General features: G+C 37.7%; 4 protein-coding genes across 6 annotated transcripts; 1 reads left to right on the plus strand and 3 right to left on the minus strand.

Moving 5' to 3' along the window:
* The first annotated feature begins 1,884 nt into the window (after window positions 1–1,884).
* LOC110859557 lies at window positions 1,885–5,696 on the plus strand. Of its 2 annotated transcripts, none has more exons than XM_035859601.1 (7): window positions 1,885–2,411; window positions 2,565–2,939; window positions 3,049–3,092; window positions 3,387–3,502; window positions 4,223–4,429; window positions 4,890–4,970; window positions 5,233–5,696. In XM_035859601.1, exons 4-7 carry the CDS (start codon window positions 3,415–3,417, stop codon window positions 5,469–5,471), a joined length of 615 nt encoding a protein of 204 aa, XP_035715494.1. In that variant the 5' UTR covers window positions 1,885–2,411; window positions 2,565–2,939; window positions 3,049–3,092; window positions 3,387–3,414; the 3' UTR covers window positions 5,472–5,696. The 2 variants fall into 2 exon arrangements, with proteins under 2 accessions (XP_035715494.1, XP_021964217.2); XM_022108525.2 differs by having other exon boundaries at window positions 2,864–2,939.
* Window positions 5,697–5,700: 4 nt separating this feature from the next.
* On the minus strand, window positions 5,701–7,001 carry LOC110859556. 2 transcript variants are annotated; one of them, XM_022108523.2, is made up of 4 exons: window positions 6,876–7,001; window positions 6,642–6,758; window positions 6,025–6,123; window positions 5,701–5,885 (listed from the first exon to the last, which is right to left on the minus strand). In XM_022108523.2, the coding sequence occupies exons 1-4, from the start codon at window positions 6,945–6,947 to the stop codon at window positions 5,799–5,801; spliced, it is 375 nt and encodes a 124-aa protein (XP_021964215.1). In that variant the 5' UTR covers window positions 6,948–7,001; the 3' UTR covers window positions 5,701–5,798. The 2 variants fall into 2 exon arrangements, with proteins under 2 accessions (XP_021964215.1, XP_021964216.1); XM_022108524.2 differs by lacking the exon at window positions 6,025–6,123.
* Window positions 7,002–17,230: 10,229 nt separating this feature from the next.
* On the minus strand, window positions 17,231–19,082 carry LOC110859499 (TD and POZ domain-containing protein 1-like). The gene is made up of 7 exons (XM_035859536.1): window positions 18,699–19,082; window positions 18,574–18,642; window positions 18,130–18,501; window positions 17,941–18,065; window positions 17,767–17,873; window positions 17,476–17,606; window positions 17,231–17,409 (listed from the first exon to the last, which is right to left on the minus strand). Exons 3-7 carry the CDS (start codon window positions 18,439–18,441, stop codon window positions 17,236–17,238), a joined length of 849 nt encoding a protein of 282 aa, XP_035715429.1. The 5' UTR covers window positions 18,442–18,501; window positions 18,574–18,642; window positions 18,699–19,082; the 3' UTR covers window positions 17,231–17,235.
* Window positions 19,083–19,633: 551 nt separating this feature from the next.
* On the minus strand, window positions 19,634–21,902 carry LOC110859500 (RCC1 and BTB domain-containing protein 1). Its single transcript, XM_022108458.2, has 8 exons — window positions 21,561–21,902; window positions 21,120–21,487; window positions 20,986–21,057; window positions 20,579–20,929; window positions 20,396–20,520; window positions 20,222–20,328; window positions 19,922–20,052; window positions 19,634–19,865 (listed from the first exon to the last, which is right to left on the minus strand). The coding sequence occupies exons 1-8, from the start codon at window positions 21,805–21,807 to the stop codon at window positions 19,755–19,757; spliced, it is 1,512 nt and encodes a 503-aa protein (XP_021964150.1). The 5' UTR covers window positions 21,808–21,902; the 3' UTR covers window positions 19,634–19,754.
* Window positions 21,903–24,721: the final 2,819 nt, after the last annotated feature.

Raw genomic sequence — 24,721 nt, forward strand, 5'->3', positions numbered from 1 at the left:
ATATTTATTACTTCGTCTTAGATACATATTCACAGTCGCAGCTAGGGGATTAAAACTGGTTTTTAATCGCAAAAATTTACCACCACGAGCACCTGCTTGAAATACATTCGTAATAGCTTCACACTTTATGTACTTAAGGCTCATAAAACCTGCCGGTAAACAAACAGGAATTCTACTTCAACTTATAATATAAATTAGTACAATAATTATACACTCTTAGCAAACCGGTAATGATTTCCCAAAAAAATCGCAACCCTCATTCCGTTATAAGGAACAACACGGGCACGGAAATAAAATTATGTCCGAAATTGTATCCGTGAAAGTGTAGAAGTAATACCGTACCGTAAAATGCAAACACTTCTACATAGTGTTAAACTTAACACAATACAGAGTTAAATTTTAACCATAATAGTAATCTAATTATTACTGTTGCATAGTTGATTCGTCTACCAAGCTAGTGATAATATTTTGCACCCAACGGAATAGAATTAATTCCGCTTGTGGTCAGTTTGTCACAACAATGCAACAATCTAGCCTGTTGAAGCGGCATGCTCCATTGCGTAGTTGTTCTTCGCCACCACCAGCGACAACATGGAGAAAAAATTAATTCGTGTATCCCGTGCCATCAAAGGAAGGAAATTAATTTTTTCCTCACTAATTGCCTGGATTTTTTAGAGACATGTAAGGTCGCATATTTATAAATTAATGACTTAACAAAGTAAATATTTGTATTGTGTATATTTTAATAAAATCCGAGTTTGGAACAGATTTTGAGGACGAAATTCTGCCCAAGGGCGACCACAGCGCAAAAGTAGATGGTGAGGTCCTGTCGTCATACTGGCTCGTACGTAATTTTTGAACTTAAGGGGGAAAGTTCCTAAGAGGTATTCATCAATTAATTCATTTTAGTTATTAGCTAATTCAAATATTTCGTCCGTTTTCAAATATTTATTTATGTTTTAGGCTCATTCGACTCGCTACCTACTGCTAACTTACCACAGTCAAAAGGAAGTCCGATTTGGGAACAAAATACTCATTTTTATAAAAAGGTAGATATTTCTTTAATCAAAATAATTTTTTTTTTGAATTTTTTATGTGAACAATTATAAATTCTAATGTACAATGTAGAGCTATACAGATCCACGTTCAAGCAAATACTAATTGGATTTATTCATCTTTATACAGGTCAACTGTGAGTTTTCCCTACATCACCCAGTGAATATGAATTAATTTCCTAAATACTTGGACCAATCTTGCGCCATCATCCCTCCTTGAACAGGCGAGGTATTTACATACATACATATTTACATCCAATATAATTGTACTTCATGATTATAATTTAATTTGTAAGTTGTATAAATTATTAGAGATTTTGAATTATAATAAATGTCAATTTTATTTAAATTATTACAAAAATTGTACCTGAAGTGTGCTGATTACATTTCCAAATGGTTAAAACCATCGTTACCGTACATGAAAAGCAAGAACACCTGCCGGAGTAAAATTATTTCCGGAAAACACCAAAAATTATAACAATCGGGTTAAGTTTGACACTGCCTTGTTACAATCTGCCACCGAAACCATGAACCAGATTGTAACAGAGCGGAGATGATATTGTCACCTTAGTTGAAGGAAATGATTCCGCTGCGGTGAAAACGAGAATAATATCCGCACGGAATCGATTTGTTTCCAACCCGGTTAAGTCACATAGTGACACCGCGTGGAATTGATTTGGTGATGATTTTTCTAAGAGTGTATATACTTAAATACGTATTTACATAGATGGATAAAATATAGAAAAATAAATGTATGTATTTTTTACTGAAATGTTAACCTCAGACTACAAAAGATTCATAACGTATTTATGTATGTGTTTATATAAATCAGGATTTATGTAAAAGATTAGTATCGCAATTTCTCAGACGACAAGGTCAAAAAAGAAATGCACATCTAATAGAGCTCACGACATTATATAAATTACAAAGCAGACACACTGTTTGATTGAGCTCCATTTCCTCTAATCCGACAAGAATGCAACTTATGCAAATATAGAATATTCCCACGATGCCTACTCTGGTGTCTCATGTGCTTAAATATTTATGTAAGTAATTTTTACGCTGCCATGTAGATAGTCTAGAGCGGTTGAGGAAAATGATTCACTTACAAAATTTGTGGGAAAAAATATGTATACATCTGTAATTTACTTATTTTACGCAGAATGAGTTTCACTCTTGTCGAGGCTGGATTATAAATATTAAACTAGATTTATTCCGCAGTAAATACTAACTAATTTTGTCGAGATGTGTCTCGCGGTGTTGATTGTGTTAATCTTGGTTGTGAACGGGTTTCCTTCTGAGGCACAAAACGATGATTTGGTCATAAGTTGGGAACAGAAATTGAAATTGGACGAGGTAAGAAACTTAATAATCAGTTATGTACATTTTTGACATTGACATGAAGGGAATGAGAAAATCCTAGTTCTGTCCATCTGTACATAGGTACATACGTGAGCATATCAAAGTTCAAAATATCGAAAAAAGTTTTGCATATGTTGTTCCTATAAGCTTTGGACATGTCCATATCTTAAACCAACGTTGTAGAGCGCTTGCTGACCATGCGCAATGGGAATAAAAATGGGAACGGTAAAAAGATATTATGAACAAATTGAACCAGTTAAGTACTTCTTTACGTATTTATGCCGAGCTCAGAAATTACTGAAATATTTAAAACTAGAATTAGAAAGTATATATTTATTTAGGAAAATGGTTTTAAATTTAAACTCTCCGCTTTGAAATCAGGCATATGTTTTAGTTAAGGAAAACAAGCATACAATAAAACTAAATAATTAATAAACAATTTCCAGTTTAGGGAAATCATGGAACCCGATCTGCCCCACGAGTACATGAAGAAAGACATTTACCTCATCCAATGGCTTCGAGGTAAGTTGCATTCATATCAAATTATTTGCTTTCATACTTGTGGAACTCGAAAGTTTAACAAATGTCAAAGTGTAACATATGTAACATATGCATTAATTTTTTACACAAGTCCGAAATTTTGATATTCCTGCGGCTCTTGGCATGTTACGAGAGGTAGGTCGGGTCGTAAATTTATATACAGCTTAATACATAAATACCTATGTATTATGGAAACACACCCAATCTGCCACTTCGTCCCAGCACATCCTAAAGATATACCTAGGATCTACCAATGTCCGCCAAAAAGACGTCTTTTGGATGTGCCCCATGTTATAAGAGATATGAGACGTCCAAAAGACGTCTTTTTGGCGGACATTGGTAGATCCTAGGTATATCTTTAGGATGTGCTGGGATGAAGTGGCATATCTGCAGATATGCATTAAACCGTCGTTTTATATATCCACCTAGAATCTGATGTGGCGCAAGGAAAAAAGAAATGGACACTTTACTGGACGAGGATTGGACCGAATTCAACAACCAGTATCGCTTTAATATGGATGGTTGCGATGATAAGGGAAACCCAAGTAAGTTTATTTATGTAGCAGGGACAAACTCATGCACGGAAATGTTACAATATGGGAAGGTTGCCGGATTTGAAACGAATATTATCATCTAAACCTGGTCCAACAGGTTTACGACCATACATACATACATATGGAAATGAGTTTTATGTTGAAAACTAAAAATTTCACTTTCTTGAAATTTAACAAAGTTAAAAAATTGGTTAAATTGGTGTCGAATCGTATCTGTCTTTGCTTCGAGTTACACACTCGAAGGAATTTTAGTTGAGATTTTAAGGTTGTTGTAAATTACATAGTAAATTGGAAATGTGTTGTATGCGTTCTATAAGACAATCGCACGAGGATTTAAAAAATACATGTATCGATCTTAGCAAAATTTCTATCACCTGTATCTTTACATACCCAACTTTGTAACACACCTATTAATTGGCTATGTACATTAATAGAGTTGTACAATGCCCAGGGCATAAAAATAAATGACCGGCATTTAGCGCATTTAGCGCATAGCATTTATGCCCTGGGCATTTATTATAACATTATCCTTATGTGGGCATACATAAATTTAAACGCCGGGCAAATTGGGCAAATAAGGCATGCCATAAATGCCTAAATGCCCTAGGCATATGAATGAGTACAACTCTACATACCTATAATGTACATACGTACATTCTCCACACAGTAATTTTTAATCGTGCTTAATACAAAATCACTTAATTCATCCAGATTTAGTCCTCTTCGTTGGTGAATGGGACATGCGCAGAGCTGCTATTGCCGGCCAGTCGGACAAATTGCGTCGCTACATTGACAAATGCTTTGAAGAAATGTCCATCATGTTAAGAAATATGCAAGCTGATGGGGCCAACGCTACGCGGATAAATTTAATACTGGACATGGCCTCGTTAAGTTTGCAAGTTCAAGCTTGTCCGCGGTGTAAGTGAAATTTCTTTATTTATGAATTCCACAGCCCGTTTATTTCAATTAAGTTGGAAATTTTTGTTCGCACAGAGTTAAATGCACCCGTATAATTCAATGATCTCGCCATAAACTGCAATTTTTCGAAACCCAAATACACTCTATATGAACGGAACTTCATTTCGAATTGCCAGTTTTATTGTCGATAAAGTTCGACCCGAAACTAAATATTTTAACTTACAGAAATTCGAGATACGTTTAGACTCAACTTTTCGTACTGTAAAATTTTTTACAGTACATAAAACCTAAACCATACATTTTTACAGTTAGATTTTTTACCAAAAAATCTAACTCACCTTTTTTCACACCCTTTAGTTTTATAAATGTGGCATCAAACTAGTTAATTCAGAAACGTTTTACATATTTAAAAGCTTACACAATACGGAATCAATGAATAATCTCGACATTATTTCTGCAGGTATTCCCTTCTACACTTATCTCGTGCAATCTTTGGGTGCCCATTTCCCTAACTTGATTTATGTTGCGCTCGGAATAAATAGTAAGAAAAATAATGTATTTAACTCTACTTGCGTGCACACTGTGAATCATCCGGTTGGGTAGTAAAGTTACCAATTTATTTGTAGAAAAATTGTTACCTGTGCAGTAAAACCTTATGCCCGTATTTTGTATAGAATATTGTAGTAAATACTTGATTTTAGTATTTCTTTCGATCTACCGCTCGGAAGTATTTTATTACCGGATTATTTAGAATGTGCCGACCAAATTATAGATAAATAAGTACACAACTTTATTTTATTTAGCTCCCGACATAGCAGTCCCACTCTGGACAAATGTAATCAGACCCTTTGCACCTCCAGAAATTGCGAGGATTGTGGACGTCTATGGGAGGAAGAAGAGTGACTGGCGGGAAGCCTTGAGGGCTAAGTATGGCATTGATTGGATAAAATTGAGCCACGAAATGGGCGGCGATGGACCCGACCCTGTAGATGCTAACGAACTCAGAAAGGCCAGATATTCCTTCAAGTGCCCAGAAGTTTGAATGTACCGTCAATATTTCAAAGTGTTCAGAAAGTGTTTGGATTGCCCCGAGGATTTGGATTTAGAAATGTGGACTTAAATAAATACTATGTGTTTATGACAATGGCTAATTTTCAAGGGGAGAAAGTTTCGTGTGCTCATGAATTTGCTTCATGCTTAGGCAGCATGTTAAGAATTTGATTTACATATATATTTATTTTAGAAATATTAAACACAAACTGAAACCTACAAACGTTAACTTGACTTTTTATTTCGATGCCATTTTCGATGCCACAAATTTATAAAATTCCTGGATTAAATTAGTTTCAATTTATTTGTTGTCCGTTTCTCAAAATTGTGGAACCTTTCTAGTCGTGGGACGTGGAACGACAGGTCGTTTATCAATTTGTAGAATTTCTTCAACTTGACCCACCTCCTAAAATAAATTAAGTATATTGATTGTTATATCATTGATATCTCGTAAGAAGGTGACCATTAAAATTAGGGGGAGGGCGTCTCATGTGCGTGTTTAGAACGTAAGAATCATAAAATGGAAAAATTTGACTAATTATCACCTGTGCATTATCCAACCCAAAATTTACAACCATTGCCTTCCTAGTCGTTGGATATGGAACAACGGGTCGGTTTATAATCTGGTCCCCAACTCCAGAACTCTCATATTTTTAATTAAAAATCAAGTCAAATTAAATAATTTAATTTATAGCCTGACATATACCTAAAAATGAAACACTTGTACATACATCAGTTTTAACTAAATTATGAGCCCACCATTTAGTGCGGCACAAGTTACAAAAACTTTAAAAAATGCAATCAATTTCATATAATTGTGCGGAGCAGGTACATGGATTGGTACACAATTTTATCATGTTTTATAATGAATTTTAGCAAGTTCTGTACCCAATCATCAAACCCAAACTCACCTCACATGCAATAATGTGTATTGGGTACTCATTTATCCACCATGGCTGACTTTTTGTTTAAATTTTAAAATCAAATGGTGTATTTAATTCCAGGTCGCGTGATAAATTTTGTTTGTGCAAATTTTTTAGTTCATGGCCTATTGAGGCTATTCTTACACATACATAATTATCACATGCACACACGACGTATCATAAAACGTAAAAACTTAGAAAATTGCAATTTGAAATATAAAATTTTAAACAATTATTACCTCTGGCTTGTCTGGTCCCAAATTATTCGCTATGTCTTGCATCACGACAGCCTTCCTGGTTGTTGGATATGGTACGACGGGTCGGTTTATTACCTGGTCATCCATCCCATGGCTGGCCTGTGTGCATAAATATGTATAAAATTAGTATATTTTGCAACAATTAACTAATTTGCATACAAAATTGCGTATGTTTGCGTTGTATTTACAAAATTTCCCATTAATCTTTTTTACCACCTGAATAAAAACCCCTACCAACAGCACACCAAGTAGTGTGACTTTCACCATGTTGAAATTCCCTGACGCCATTATTCGTTTTATCAGGAGACACAAAAAAGAATGACCCCTGTGGACGATGGCGTGTTGTTTTATACTCTTAAATAAATACGTACGGGAAAAACGTTCGGTGATCTCTCGCTTATCGGAATTAAATACGATTCAATTACTGTAATCTGTCATTATCATAATGCGAGTACAAATTAATATTCAAGTACAAACGTGCACGGTTTAGCAGATAAAGCATGTGGGTCGTTTTAACCACTACATGCATACATACAAAGTTGTGCAGAATGCTAAAGAGATACTCTACATAAACATTTAACCCAAACCGTCATTCTTTATGCACGTCCCAAATTAGATAGATGTATGTAGGCAATAATGAAAGGAGGTACATACATTCACATTCATAAATACATACATATGCATATCTCTCTTGCGTCAATTGCGTATGTATCTTGTGTTTGTCATGACACAGCTTAATTAACACTTGAGATGTTGGATTGATTGTTCGATAAGTACCGGTCGCATCTTGTTGATAATGTTTGATACATACATACATACCTGCAGTATAAATATTTAAAAGTTGGGATAACTTACATCAATCGCTTAACGTTTTTAATCATTATTGTTCTCATGAACTTGGTAAATAGTAAAGTCCGCATGTACACATTAATGTACTCGTAACGTACATATGTACCTTTTAATGTACTAGTTTGTCGTTCCATACTGTGCGGAGGATTATATAGGTGTTGCATGCACAATGAGAACATACGTGTTCATTGTTGCGTTGTTGGAGAGGTTTTTAATATTTACAAGAATTTGTGATTAGCTCAAAATTCTGCCGACTTCCTAACGCGATCTAATACAGAGGATGGGGCAAGATGTCGGAGAAATTTTTGACGACGTGATATTCAAAAACCGGGAAGGGCAAATTAAATTGGTTCCAGAATCTTGTAGCAAAACTCAAAAACTCTGTGTGATTTTTTTTGGTTCAAAAATTTCAAAAATGCACCTCACATGCTCCTCGGAAGTGGAGGTACTAGTCAAAGACTTTACCAAACGAGGTTGGACCGGAAGTGTGCTTAAAAAAGACTTTAAACCAATGGCCATGAGGCTAATCTGTCCTTAATTTATAAAATACGAAACGGACAATGTATTAAGAGACAATTCACCAACTTGGGATTGACTCCTCCCCCAAAAAACCACCCAATTGCGGAACGTACCAAAAAGCTTAAAAATCCGCTCAATCGTTTAACCAACCAGAAAAACCCAAAGAGCATTAGCAGCATCGCAAAACTGCTCAAATCCAACCCAACAACTATCCGCAGAATTATTAAGAGGGATTTGGGGAAGGTCAAGCGGAAAAGACCAAAGTTCACGCCCTGAACGAACGCCACATCAAGAATTGCAGGATCGACGCCCGAAAGCTGGTTGAACGACGACTTGCAGGAGGAATGGACAAGTTCGTCGTCACAATCGACGAAGCACTATTCAGGGTAGATGACTGCAGCGGGACGAGATCAATTTGCTGCGTGCGTCATGGAGAAAATGTCCCATTCAATGTGTATGTCAGAAGAAGAAGAGGTTAGGTGACCAAGTGATGATCATCGGAGCATTATCCGGCCGTGGTCCCCTTCCTTGGACGAAAGTGCCACCAAATGTCAAAATCAATGCAGCCCGATATATTTCTGATGTTTTGGTGCCATTAGTTGAAAAAGAAATACCAAAGCTCTGTCCTGGGGAGGAGGAGAAAGTAAATGTTCACCACGATAAAGCGTCTTCGCATACCGCACGGAATACCCTACTGTATGCCAAGACGGTGAAAGAAAATTTTGGTCCCGAGCTCATAGAAAATCAGGACATCCCTGTCAAGTCACCTGAGATTGCCCTTTTGGATTTTTTCGGATTCGGCTTTCTAAAACAACGGGCTTTTCACAGGAAAGCGACAACTCTAAAGGGACTTTGGCACGCGCTGAACGAGGAGTGGTCAAAACTTACCCCAGAAAAGTGTCGAGAGGTCTTTTCATCATGGAAAAAACGATGCAGGCTTGTAGTTAAGAACAAGGGGCACCATATTGAGCAAGTATCTCATAAAAAAAAAATTCGACTATAGGTAAGAAAAATTCTTGAAAATTTCTCCGACATCTTGCCCCACCCTCAGTAGTGCTTGCATGACTAGATTTCACATCATTTATCTGATTCACTATTGTACATAAGGTTTTGAGCATATGTTTGACGTGCAAATGCAGATGGTAAATTTTACGAAGAGGAAAATTGTTAGCTTGGAGTTATTGATTCAGATTAGAATATGTATGTATTAGCCATGGGTAATTCGAGCAATAATTTTTAGCAAACTTTTAATGTATACTTATAAGAAATTGAATAGAACGACCATTTCCATATCCCAGACTTACATAGAATAAAGTCATTAAATGGTTCATAAAACTTAATGCCACTTACATACCTGCATATGTATCAACTTTCTTTCTTTTTAAATGCATAATTAAAAAGAAGTAAAATGTTGACAAATGTACATAAACATGGTATTCACATATGTAAATACATAATGCTACCTTGAATAACTTATAAAACTCCACTCCAACAGAAAGGTCAATATTTTTTACTATTCAACTACACATTTACATATCCAGACGCAATAAATTAATAAAATCGACCTCCAAATAATAGAAAATTCATACATAAATAGCGATAAGGAGGTTTCATAAATAAATTAGCTATTGTCTTCATAAAGCAAGTTTTAATTTAGCACACGAGCAATGTGCATACATATGTACATGGTCTGAATTTAGAAAGAGATGAGCCTTGGCAGAAATCGAGAAAAAATTGCTGTTCAATCCACTTTTAGCACAATTATAATCACTCTGACTTCACATGTATTTACAATCCAAGATATATGCCATCCAAGGAATTTTGAGACTCAAACTTGCGTAGTGTCTTAAAAATTTTAATTCCTCCCAGGGCTCAACTTTTTGAAAAGTCTGAAACCTCTTTCCATCCGTCATCCTACTATTAGCATCACTATTCTTTTTAACCCCATCAAAATGGACACTGACAACATTTGGCTTGTCGCATCAACATTTGTGAAATGTTACAAATATCATTGGATATTTCCGATCAGTTTCAGCATTGAGAATCAACAACTGAACCACATGGAGAGATCGATCACCTCGACATTTGGTATATTCCTTGTTCGTTCCTTCATCTTTGCTACGGCGTTCTCATCCCTGGCCATTCTGTTTTTGGTTAACATATCCACCGTCAGGCTTCTCGATACGAAGCAAATTCTGATATGTGCGGTTTCTGGTGTTATCTATGTATCGGCATTTGTAGCTTATTATGAACTATCCGGGAAGATGGAGATACTGACAAATGTGGCAAATGCGCTTGTCGACTGCTTATTCCTATTAGAGAGAAAACGTAAGTAAATATGCAAACATAAAGACCTCCTTCGAATGGGAGCTTTGAACCATAAAATTTGAGATATGAGAGACTATCCGAATTTTGTTTTCAGATAAAATTTGTCTGACAATTTTACAAACTTTTGGAGGTGTTTCCCCAGAAAATCGAATGAACGGCCCCGTGATATTTATCCATGTATGTATGTACGCATGTAAATATGTATGTATGCATGTACATATTTACATATGTATATGTATACTGGTGCGTTAGCAAGAAGTCTTCCTTGCACGTTTAACATGATTTGCATATGGCGATCAACTTACAGAGGGTGTTTACTTTGTATTCGTCAATAGTAAAACATATTAACTCACCTTAGAAACAATCTATAATCAATTACCAACTTTCAAAATCTGCAAATATGAAATACAAGGACTCAGACCGGAAGAATGCACATTCAACATACCTATTTACATATGTATGTATGTATGTACAGACCTACGACTCAAATAGCTCTCCTCACTCAAAAAACATTCTTGAATGCCATTTGAATATCCCAACTGTTTAACAATTTTTTTCCAATTATGTAGAACACAAACCTCGTAAAGCTTTACTTTCTTCATCATCACCACCATCCACCCTGGTTCGAGCATTCCAACTAATTCCAACCGTATATGCATTCACCCCACTGGTCATCGTGCCATTCTATCTCCATCGTGACCTGGGCGCACCCTTCGTCCTTTACAAGATTGCAGGTGGACCGCCCCTCGCAGGCGGGTCATTAATCCTCACCGCAATTATCCTTCTTGGCAAATTTCTCTACTTATCCATCGGAATTACCGAAGCCTTGAGATCACTCTCATGCGCCATCATCCTCGCCACACAGCGAATGCTTTACTACACATTTTACATGACAAAACTGTCACAAAATTTGTCAAAATTCACAACTTTCCCACTCCCCGAGGTGGCCTCGTCCTATATCAAACTACACGTCATTCTTCAATGGGATCAATACATTCTCAATTTTTTTGCCGGACTGTATTTATTTGCGTTATTCTTCGTCGCGTTAGTGGTTAATTTCGTCACACTGAAAATGTTTAATGCCTTGCCATTTTATTTTTACATGATATTTCCTAGTTTTGCAGTCGTAATTTTAACCATAATTCCCGTCATTGCCGGTAGGTTTATTAAATTTGGGGACCTGTCAGAAATAGTGTTGGTAAAAATGAGACAAGCCGTAGGGATGTTGGAGGCTAGAGGAGAAAGGAGGTTGTTACACAGGGAGGTTAAGTCGCTAAGGGTGCTCCGGATTCCGGCTGGGATTGGAAATATGCAATTTTTCCAGATCAAAGGGGCAACGATATGTGATTTCTATTCAAATATTTCAATCTGCACGATTAATTTGTTACTTTGTGTTAAGATTTAGAGATGGCAATTAAGTGGCAAAGAAAACTAGGGTTGGATAAGGTTTTAAATCATTTGCAGGAAAATATCAGAACCAAGTTATATTATTTTCTGAAAGACTATTGCTCTAGCTCAAATTTGATATTCGACGCACATTCGTATTTACATATTATTAGCAGTTTTAAAGATAAGCATACGATAAGATAGGTTTATGTAAGCCACTGCAGTGGAGGGAAACTACACTATAGCTCATATTCAACCGGACACTTTTGCCGTTGTTATATCTCAGAACCGGAGCAAGATAGACCTCTAAAGTTTTGCACCGTGATAGCCAATCGCATTTGTGGGAAGGTCACGGTTAAACCTTTGAAAAAAATCGGATAGGTCAAAGGTGACCTGGCTTTGACCTAAAACCCCAAAACTCAGGTACCCGCAGAAATTTTTTTTCTTGGTGGTTTTATTTTTTTATTGAAACTAGACGTAATTCTAAGAATTTTGATGTTAGGGGTACGCTTATGGGAGAAAAATCCAAACATGCGTTTTTAAAAAAATTTTTTGCAAGCTAATAATTTTTTTCACGCAAATTCATCATCATGTATGTACTATAATTATGTCAATTAAATACATTTGTAAACATAAATTAATGAATTATTTATTGATATATAAGACTCGAATTCGATTCAAGGCTTCGTTAGTGAAGGGTATTATATAATTATGATTACGAGTGCATAAACTTAAAATTACACAGAAACTTATTTACATATTTTTTGAGTTTTTCTTAGTTTAAGAGGAAAATTAAATAAATACAAATTCAATAATTCATGCCTGGACAAACTTTTTCACTAATTTTGTGCAAGTTGTGATCTGGTATGTGCTAGCGAAATTCAAATCTGTAACTATTATTCATTCACCCACGATAGACGTCGATTTTCCACTAAACATCCTAAACTTGGACACCAACATTTTCTTGGAGGTCATGAACTTCACAATATTTCTCTTAGATTCACCACCAAACTGGAAACAGAAATATGTAATACCAAATTATTCACATCTGTTCAATATTAAGCAATTCATATGTACAATAACTCACAGAAAGATAAATGGTCACCCGGTCCATTCCATCCATTGCGATGAGCAGCTCCTTAAACAGATCCATTTCCCCCTCCGTCAAATCCCGGATAACATTGTCCCCACCGTATTTCGAAATTTCCAACGTTGTCAGCCCTGAAGAGTTAATTTAGCATACATATTAATCTGCGAAAATACACAAATTCAAAACCTCACCCTTATACAATTCCCTCCCCTCCAACAACTCTGTAAAAACGCGAAATGTTTCTGCTCGATTAGACACCGGCAGCCTTAAATCCAAATGCTTCAAGCCCTTCCAACCCCCACACGCCTTGAGTACGACGCCCAACTTCATCCTATCCCCCACCCCGTGGAAGAATGTCTTCAACAACAAGCTCTCCAAGGAGGGAAACGTCGTCTTCAATCCTTCCAAAAGTTGGGGATCCTGCAACTCCAGAATCTTCAAGTTTCTCACTCCCACAAAAACCCGTTTCGAGTCGATAATCTTTTGTAAAATTTGATGCAAACAAGTCCCCGGTTTTACGGTTTTTCCAATCACCAGCGTTTCCAGGACTGGCATTCTGTCGAGATCTTGCAAAACGTCGTTATACGGAAAAATGTCGATAGCCACGTTCTGAAATTTTTTCAACTTTGGCATCCTTCTCGGTAACTCTGCCAGAGTCCAGGCCTCCGAGCCGAATGCGCCTGGGATGTGATTGTTCTCCTCGAAACAAAGCGTGACCAACTGGTCACTAACTTGATCTAATGTGTGGGACAGATCAGCAGGGTTGAAGCCAACGACGTCAAGTGCTCTCAGGGTAGTCAGTCCTATCGTTAAGGAGGAGAGATGCTTAGAATTTGCAAAATCTGGACAAAATCCCCACGGAAGGGTGACCTCTCTCAAATTTGGGGCGGCGTTGACAATTCCCTGGACAAAACTGGTCAGAGGAAAGATCGGGGACTTTTCTATCCAATATGAGAACTTGAACAAGGTCAAGTTAACTTTTGGTGGCAGTGGGGCCGACAAAATTTCCTCCAAATTTCTAGAACGTCTAAATTCACACTCAATTCGGACCTGTTTTAAATTCGGGCAGCAATTTGATAAAACTTGATGGATATATTTGAGACAAGCTGGATCACTGATGGAAAGGTCTAAAATTTGCAGTTTCGCTAAATTTGTCACAAAAATAGGTCAGCCTTGAGGTGAAGGTGACGATGATGAGAGGGGAGATCGGCCTGGGAAGGGCAGGGCAGGTGGCGCTTATCCGTTTAGCAAGGCGCTTATCCAAATTGAAACTTATTCCGAAAAGTGGGAACGAATCTTCGCTTCCGCCCCATTTGTAGTGCAGGTTTAATCCAAGCTTCGAATTTGGAAGGGAGAGGACCATCTCGTTCCAAAATTTGGAAACTAGTCGCGCAGTTTTCAACGATTTTGATGTCCGCTTTAACATTTCTGTCAAAATCTGCAATTTTTTAGAAAAATATTACAATTTTGTTATTCATAATTTTGACATTATTCGGCTTACGATTGGATTATTTAGTGCGATCTCTTCCACACTGAGGGGCTCCATTGGAAATCCGAGTTAAATTGCTGAAAAAAAATTATCTGTTAAATAAAATTCACGTTTTATAATTTGTAAATTACAAATTATTTAAAATTTATGGACTTTTTCATAAATATCCTCCCCTAATGCACGTCACTTTCACCTTGATAAATTGGCCGGATTTGTACAAAGAAATTAATTTATCGATAAATAACTGGAGAAAACCAAAGTGAAAATTTTCTATTGCATTGGACAATATTTGCGACTATTTAATTCAAGCCAAGTGTTATCATTCTCTCGAGGTGAAATTCAAGATCGTCAAAACTAGTGGGGCAGAGTGAGAATGTTTCTCCTTATTTCTTCTCGTAAAATGTCAAACAGAATCACATCACTGATGTTTTGTGTTCTTGATGACAATCTTGCTGCGCAATTTAAATAAATATATACAAAATTTACATCTTTAAAATTTTTCCAAAAAACACACACAATCCGTTCCCCTCTCTCCACTCGTTGCTGAACATTTTGGCGAAATACTCACTTCGACAGGTCAGAATAAACTTGTGCGCTGTGATGGTTTTCCTCTCCACGGAAAACGTAACGTCTGCATTTTCCTGTAAAATGCAAAACAATTTTCATTAATTTTTCATAAATTCTCACTTTAATTTATTCCCCACTAACCTTCGTCCTCCACAAGTTGGCAATGTCACCACCCAACGTGCGTGGTTTAGCTTCTCCAGCTCTAGACGCTCCAATAGTTCGATTGGTTACCTCGGAAATGTCCGTAACAGCTTCGTCAATCGAATTTGTCAAACTTGGCTCAATGCTAAACTCCTGCTTAACCAAACGGCACCGAAAACGTGACTTATTCTTCAGCTCGACAACCAAAACATCTCTCGCCCAACAGGTTGCGATGTCTTGGATGATGGGAAGATGTGGAATCGTCGCTACCCTCGTCCAAACCACCGACCTCTCAGGGTCTTGAACCCTCAACCAGTACACTTGATCATCAACAGTCAAGGCGAAAAAAATAAGATTTCAACACAATCATGTACATATTTATATTATATCACGTTAATATGTGCACCAACAAATATTACCTTCGTCACTGGTGGACTGCTCAGATCTGACATGCGTGGCCTGATTGACCACTCGACCCACTAGAAAATCTGATGGAAAGGCACGTAAAAATTAGTTCCATGCCTAAATGTCATTAATTTTATCTTACTTTTCCATCCGCCGTCAGAGCGAGAATCTGGTCGGCACTGGAGACCACGGAGATGACCTCCTTCCCCTCAACATTGCCTTTGGAAATCGTCTCAGGCACGCCACCGGCACGCCCCCCCCATTGGTGCATCTCTCCACCCACAGTTAGTGCCACGACACGGCAATAATTTCCCACTTCTTCTCCCGGGATGGCCACTTGCACCACTTTCTGCCCTGTCAGACTCCCAGTGACAAGACCAGGGCGACCAGCTGACTCTATTTCTTCCCCTCGTGGAGAAACCAAACGGCCTAATTGCTTCGTGCGGTCGTTATTTGGGAGGAATTTAATGCACCACGAGTAGAGTCGACCATCCTCTGTTACAGCCAGGTTAATTGATCCAGTGAAAAATTCTGGAAAGTGCAAAAATTAAAGAATTTTTCCTTAAAATAATGACAATCAGGACGTGATGTACCTTTCACACGGGCGCTACAAAGTTCCGGAATTCGGGTAATTTTAATATCAGACTCCCCCTTAGTATAGGAAAAGGAGTACGTCTCGTCCTCCATGGTGACGATGAATCCTTCCGAGTCGTTGACATGTGCCAATTTCGCAGACTTCAAAATCTTCTCTCCTTCCGGTTCAAGGTCAGTAAATACTACCAAATTGGTCAACCTACTTCTAGGGATGACACCACCGCTAGACGGGGTGGATGGTTCCATACTTGTGACAACCAAAAAATTAACGAAACGAGTTAATGGCGAGAACAAATTTGGTAAATTTTTAATGTGTAATGAGCAAAAACAAAACAAAAAAAATCCAACCAGATCAACCCAGATTCGTGTCAGCGAGCCAAGTTGTGGGGAAATTGAGACAGAGATTCCGTCACAGAATTATATGCTTCACGGCCACACTTGTAACTTTGGGGTGACGTGCCGTGCTGCGTGCCACCGAGTCGAAAAATTCTGCGTGCGGTGCCACGTGCCATTGATGGCACCGATTGTCACGACGTGCTATTCGATCTCGACGAAATAAATTACATTTTTTTTAGCTTAACGAGCTAATCATCATGTACATCAATGATAATAAAAAATTGCAAAATATTTTGAAACCGAAATGCTTCCTCAACGTGGAATTTTACATTGAAGGATAGACAGCGTGTTAACATTACGGGATAGGGAATGTCCCCCCGATGACGTCATCTTCCGCCACCGCTGCATATGGGGGAGTCAACTTACCAGAATAAACTTGAATGTTTTTTTCATACAATATTTAACATAAACCGATACATTTTTATAGCATCTGTACGAGATAAGTAATGTTAATCTTCGAACTCAAGGTTTCTTAGGTTAGTACTCCGAATCACATGCAAAATTTGCTCAGAAAATTCGAAATTTCGGGGAGCTATTGCGGTCTCATACAGACAAATGGACGGACGACCATACCCTTTCCATACTCGTAAAGTAATTTCGTCCCTCCATCATGCAGTTCAATATAATTTACTGATTCCGGATAACGTGTTTTTTTGCAGAGTAGATTTTTTAAATAAATTTCTCATCAAATAGAATGACTTGAACGAATCTAATAATGTGCGAATAAATAAATTAATCTCCATAATCAACAACTCGTTTTTCTCGATCCTGGATACATTACAATTTATTCGAAAAATTTGACAGAAATTAAATTAAAATTCTTGTTGGACCCCTCGATCGCGAACTATGGAGCAATGATATATGGCAGCCATCGCCAATTTTTGGAATGCTTCCATCCCCACCAAGTCAATAAGCTCTTGAGGCGATGATTTGTCGGCGAGAAGTCCATTTTCGAAAATATACTGGACAACAGTGCTCTCCAAGGCCTGGAATGATAATGATGACCTACTTATTTATCAAATTAGGACAACAGACCGACTCAAATTTCATACCGAGGCATTCGCGGAGGCTGCATTTCGCACGAGGAAGAAGGCATTATCCTCGTCAATGTTGTGGATCAGAATCCTCTCACATTCACGCCGGATGGTAATGTCGCAATATGAGTCCGCTAATTTCATGAGGTCTGGAATGCAAAATATGTGTGTTAGTCGAACTAATTTTTGCCCAACTCTGTCATAAAGATAGAGTTGGATTACATTTTTTTGTAATTCGAAATTTTGACTCAAATTGAAATTCTAGAAAGTGATAGTTGAAATTTTAGGGTAACAGTCAAGAAAATTTACCAAAAATGTTTTCATACTCGTCATCCAAGAACTTGACCTCGTCGTGGTAAATGTAGAAGAGGAAGGCTTCAAAGACGTCGTGCTTCGTGTCCTTGATCTCAATCTTGCTGCGCAGTTTCAATAAATATGTACAAACAAAACTTAAATCTCCAAAATTTTCCAAAAAATACTCACGATCCGTCCCCCTCTTTCCACTCGTTGCTAAACATTTTGGCGAAATAATCACTTCGACACGTGAGAATTAATTTGTGCGCTGTGATGGTTTTCCCCTCCACGGAAAACGTAACGTCTGCATTTTCCTGTAAAATGTACGACTTTCATTAGTTTTCCATAAATTTTCACTTTAATTTATTCCCCACTAACGTTTGTTCTCCACAAGGTGGCAATGTCACCACCCACCGTGCGTGGTTTAATTTCTCCAGCCCTGGTCGCCCCAATAGTTCGACGGGTGACGTAGTACATGTCCGTAACATTGTTTATAGAATTTGTGAAATACGGTTCAATTTTAAACCCCTGATTTACCAACTCGTCCCTAAAGAGCGACTTATTCTTCAGCTCGACAACCAAAACATCTCTCTTCCAACAGGTTGCGATGTCTTGGATGTTGCGAAACTCTGGAGACGTCGTCACCTTCGACCAAACCGACGTAGTTGTCGTTCCAGATCCTTGATCCATCCACCAGTACAAGTTTTCATCAACAGTCAGTGCGAACAAGGCTTTTCTTGACGCTACAATCTGTACCCAAATAAATACAAAAATTTCAACCCAGCAGTGTACGTATTTATATCACGATCACACAAAAATTACCTTTGTCACCGGTGTGCTGCGTAGATCCGACCTACATGGCTTGTATGAACTCTTTCCCCACTGAAAAATCTGATGGAAAAGCACGTAAAAATTAGTTTCCTGCCAAAATGTTGCTGTTACCTTACCCTTCCATCCTCCGTAAGGGCGAGGGTCTCCTCAAAACTACATACCACGGAGATGACCGCTTTGCCTTCAAAATATCTTTTGGAAATCGTCTCCGGTACTCCGGAATTGCCCCCCCATTCGTGCACCTCTCCACCTCCAGTTAGCGCTACGACACGGCCCACTCCTTCGCCCGGGATGGCCACTTGCACCACTTTCTGCCCCGTCAAACTCCCCGTGACAAGACCAGGGCGACCAGCTGACCCTATCCCCTCCCCGCCACGTGGAGAAACCAAACGGCCTAATTGTTTGGGTGTGTGGTCTTGTAGGGAGAAATTAATGTTCCACGAGTAGAGTCGGCCATCCTCCGTTATTGCGAGGTTAATTGATCCAATAAAAAATTTTGGAAAGTGGAAAAATCAAAGAAATTGTCATATTTTTTAAAAATAAAATACATAAAATAATTACAATCATTACCTTTCACCTGGACCCCACAAAGTTCCGGAATTCGCGTAATTGTAGCGACAGAACTGAGCAAATCATCATTGGAAAAGGAATACGTCTCGTCCGCCGTGGTGACGACGAATCCTTCCAAGTTGTTAACATGTGCCAATTTCGCAGTCTTCAAAATCTCCTCGCCTTTTTGTTCAAGATCCGTAAATACGTCAAACTTGGTCAACCTGTGCATAGGAATGACCCCACCAGGCGTGGATGGCTCCATGTTAGTTAACTTTTAATGAGCGAAAACAAAACAAGGTAAAAAGTTTATTTCCCTTAACTTGAGCACACGTTTAAGTCGAACCGCTATACTCTCAACAATTTACCCAGTTCATCTGGCCAAAAAAATCAGCCGGGATTCGTGTCAGCGAGCCAAGTTGTGGTGTGGAAGTTGAGACAGAATTACATAAATGATTCAAGTATTTAAAATTATGCAGCTTCAAAGAGCAAATTCTAAAACTCGTGAAAAATTGGATTTTATTTTTCAAAAATTGAAAGAAATTAAATTTAATCTGAAATTAAGAAGTAAAATCATTGTTGAATTCCGCAATCGCAAATTATGGACGAAATGTAGCCATGGCCTATTTTTGGAATGCTTCCATCCCCACTAAGTCGATCAACTCTTGAGGCGGTGATCTTGCAGAAAGGAGTCCCTTCTCCAAAATAAACTTGACCACCGTCCTTTCCAAGTCCTAAAATGATAACGAATTTACCAAATCTTCACAACAAATTTATATAAATTTCGTACCGAAGCGTTCGCCAAGGCCGCGTTTCGCACGAGGAAAAAGGCATTTTCCTTGCTAACGTTTCGAATCAGAATCTTCTCGCATTCCTGCCGGATGGTGATTTCGCAATAGGAGTCGGCCAACTTCATGAGGTCTGGAATTAAAATAATTACGTCATAACTCATATTTTTCTGGCCCAGATATTTGCCTCATTAAAAAATTTCAAACAAAATAAAATTGTTTCAACTTTAAACTCTTAATGGTAATAAAAAAATAGAGTTGCAATTTTAAGGTAATTATTAAACAAAATTGACTCTCAATACCAAAAATGTTTTCATACTCGTCCTTCGCAAATTTGACCTCCTCGTGGTAAATGTAGAAGAGGATGGCTTCAAAGACGGCATACACCGTGTCATTGATGACAATCTCGCTGCGAAATTTCAACGTAATTAATTGCATTTTTCTAAACCTGTAAAAAAATTAAAATATGTACTTACGATCCGTTCCCCTCTTTCCACTCATTGCTTAACATTTTGGCGAAATATTCACTTCGACATGTCAGAATAAACTTGTGCGCTGTGATGGTTTTCCCTTCCACGGTAAACGTAATGTCCGAGTTTTCCTGTAAAATGTGCAATTTTTATAAATTTACCATTATTTTGGATCCATTCTCCACTAACCTTTGTCCTCCACAAGTTTGCAATATCACCACCCAACGTACGTTGTTTAGCCTTCATTGACGCTCCAAGAGTTCGATAACTTATCTGTGCAAGATCCGCGAGTACCTTGTCAATTGAATTTTTGAAATATGGCTCAATCGTCCACCCTATCGGAGCCAAATGACACCCAAAGAATGACTTATTCCTGGCCTCGACAACCAAAACATCTTGTATCCAACAGCCTACGATGTCTTCGACATTAGCCAAATCTGATATCCGGGTCCAATCTCTCATTTTAGATCCTCGCGCCCTCCACCAGTGCACGTTTCCATTAACCGTCAACGCCCAAAAAGTCCGGTTTGTCGCCACTATCTGGACCAAATTTCCAAGTCAGTTACATAAATGGATACATAAACCTACAAAATTACCTTGATCACTGGTGGGCCGCACAGTTCCGATCGGTGTGGCGGAGCAAATGTCCCCAATCCCCACTCAAACAGCTGGTGAAAAAAAAAGATGGAAAAATTAGTTTCGTGCCCAAATTGCATACAATTTGCTTTACCCTTCCGTCCTCCGTTAGGGCCAAGTTGTGGTCAACACGGCAGGCCACAGAGATAATCTTCTTCCCCCCAAAACTTCCCCTTGGCATGGGTCGCGGAACCCATGAGGGGGGACCCCATTCGTACACCTCACCACTTACAGTTAACGCTACGACGTGACCTCCTTTTTCTCCCGGTATCGCAACTTGCACTACTTTCTGCCCCGTCAGACTCCCCGTGACGGGGGCAGGGCGACCAGCTGACCTTATTCCCTCCCCGCTTACCCGGCCTAACTGCTGGACTTGCTCACGATCTGGGTCAGAATTACTGCACCACGAGTAAACCTGACCATCCTCCGTTATCGCCAAGTTTATCGATCCAATAGCAAACTCTAGAAATAAATTTGGACAAAACCTCGTTTAACTTTTTGCATGTAAAATAATTTGAATAATTTCCCCGTCTACCTTTCACTTGGACTCCACAAAGTTCCGGAATTCGGGTAGTTTTAACTACCTCCGACGACCCATCATCTGGTTCTTCAAGGGTGAAGGCGTAAGTTTCGTCCGCCGTGGTGACGACGAAGCCTTCCTGGTTGTTGACATGTGCTAATTTCACAGTCTTCAAAATCTCCTCGCCTTCCGGTTCAACTTGGTCAAATACATCCCAAATCGTCAACTGGCTTGTGGGAATGACACCACTGGATGGCTCCATGTTGCGAGGGACCAAAAACTTAAAGTTATAAAAATGGATGGAGAGAATCAATTTAGTTAATTTTTAATGTGCAACAACTTGCAACTAGACACTGTCTAGTAGACAGGACAAAGGAGAAAAAATCACCAGATCAGCCGGAACTGGGATTTAATGTCATGTCAACGAGCCAACTTGTGGTGGGGAAGGTGAGAATTATATGATTAACAATTATTTAGTTAAAACACGGGCAACAAATTTTTAGAATAGTGAAAAATTACAATTTTATTTGAAGTAAAACTATTGTTGAATCCAAAAATCGCAAATTATTTAAGAAATACGGCCACTGCTAATTTTTGGAATGCCTCCACCCCCACCAAGTCGATGAAATGATGAATTTATTTGAGTCGATTTTCAAGAATAAACTTGACAACAGTCCTTTCCAAAACCTGAAAAATTATGAGTTACGTAGTTAATGTCTTGACCTTTTGACCTTGGCTATTGATCTCGGAATCTTGTACCACAAAGCCTAAAATAAACATTTCAATTTGACATATTCAAAGAACGACAATAAAGAACGTAATAAATAGGAAATTGACAATTCACACTGAGGTCGACTTTCTAAAAACAAATAACTAAAACTTTTTTAGAATTTTTAGAATTTAGCTATAAAAAACCTGCAGTGTGCAGTTTTGATTTAGCCTGAGTCAGGCCTATAGATTCGACTATTTTGGTACTATCGTAATAGTCTAGGAATAATGTCTAGGAATAAGTTCTAAATTGTTATAAGTTGCTAGGTATAACTTATTCAATAAAATTGTGTGGTCACGAGTAACCCGATTTTGTTTAAAAATTGTCATTAATATTCCACAATATATAGGGAAACGTACAAATATGTTACAAATATTATAATTACGACGTTTACAAAATTACAAGCTCGAGACTCAAGTCGCACTGGCATATTTTTAACCCTACATACATATTTTCTTTTTGTACCCTTTTTTGAAATAAAAGTCGTAAAAAACTAAATGACAAGTATCACGTTGCGGTGTGGATACCATACGAAATATTTTGCCTGTACACTCTAGGACCTCCAAGGGGAAAAACACTGGGTACAAGCATATTTATGTATGTATGCAATTAGGTTGGATCTTTTTCTACCTTTTCACCACGGGGTTCACAATGAGAGATGCATATGTACATACTAGTACGTTTATAAACGAAACAGTAAACTGGTCTACTTTTATGAAAGGCTTAACTTATTCTTAAATACTAGCTTCGCACTACTTTGGCGTAGCCAAAGCCTCCCCAGCATATTTGTTAGGAATTACACATATCGCTTAAATATAGGACCAGACTCATTTATACAGGAAGTAAATAGGTATCAGTACATGCAAATTTACACATTATCCACGATACAAACTAATTTTATAAAATATTTAACTCTACTTCAAGAATACGACTGCACACAAATATGTACATACATAAACAAGCATGCGGAAAAAGAAAAAAGAACTCATAAGTGAAGGCTATTCTACAAAACAAATTAAAATGGAATGGAGCAAAAAAGTTGTGCGAACAAATGACATGGTCTTCAAAATCAAGGATGGTGCTATATTCGCTAATAACTGCAAGTGGGAGTCAAAGTTCCCAATTACCCTCAACATCACAAAATATGGAAATGTAAGAACGTTAATCCCTCCTGACTTGAAGAAGGATTCAGTTTCAAATCTACAAAAATGAATCTCATCTAAAAATTGAGAGAAAAATCTTCGCCAAATAACTTGATATATTGTCTATCGTAATGTCATGGTATAAGTCTGAATTTAAAGTGTGTATTTAAAGTAAATATGTATTTAATCATCATAACATTGTATCTGAAAATATTTTTAAGCCTGAAAATCCAACTAAAATTCAACAAATCAATTATTGTCGTGTTTATCGACATCCAAGGTCTAAATCTAATAATTATATGCCCACTAAAGGATAGAATATTGTCGACCTAATCATAATTATTATACTTAATCCAAAAATCAATTTCTACATAAAAAACACAATTTTCTTCGTGTAACCCTATAATGTCTTGTCATACATATAAATAACCTATTTCTATTTTATTCAAGCTATGTATTGTTTTTTCCTTAAGACGTAATGACCCAGTCAACTGGGGTGTCTTATTGTATTAAATAAATAAATAAATAAAAATAAATATGTATGCATGCATGTACATAAGTACTTTACATGTTAATATGGTTTACATATGCATACACGTCAAAGGGTTCAGTTTAGTTATGCTTAATTTTAAAATGTTATAAATAGTTACATGCCTTAGTTCAAGTCCAGGATTAGTGGCTGTATTCAAATTTAGGACCGAAGTTTTCGGTGCATACATATGCGCATATATGTACGTGTAAGTTAAGTAATCAGTGAACTTACACGTCACACCGGCATACATATTTTGTTCCAGTTTCATTCACACCTTCTAAGTCAAAATTATACACAAATTTCATTTTCGAGTCTGGTAAAATAAGCCATGACTTCACCCAAGTCAACCAATTTGTCCATTAATCTAGCTCTAGGAAATTCTCTGGTAGGTCGAATAATTACAAAAGTTTCACAAGTTGTCGACACTTAATTCGAATTTCGACGCAAGACGAATTATTCGTTTACTTTTTATACAAGTAATAAATAATCTAAAAAATTCCATAGATTCTCCACGGAATCTTTGCTCACTTGAGAAGTTTGAGAACCAATGATTTGAAGGAGGTTAGAAAAGTGTCAAAATTCTGGGAAAACGAGGCAAACAAGATTTTTCGGAATAAGAAGACGATATTTTTTTACATTCGTTACTACAAATTCCTCCTCAAATTGGGAGGTTCAAATCCCGATTATCCCCTAAATAGCGACCTCCTACGCCACATTTCGGTCGCCTCTAATA

Source organism: Folsomia candida, unplaced genomic scaffold (assembly GCF_002217175.1).
Source record: "Folsomia candida strain VU population unplaced genomic scaffold, ASM221717v1 Fcan01_Sc026, whole genome shotgun sequence".
NCBI classification, from domain to species: Eukaryota; Metazoa; Arthropoda; class Collembola; order Entomobryomorpha; family Isotomidae; genus Folsomia; species Folsomia candida.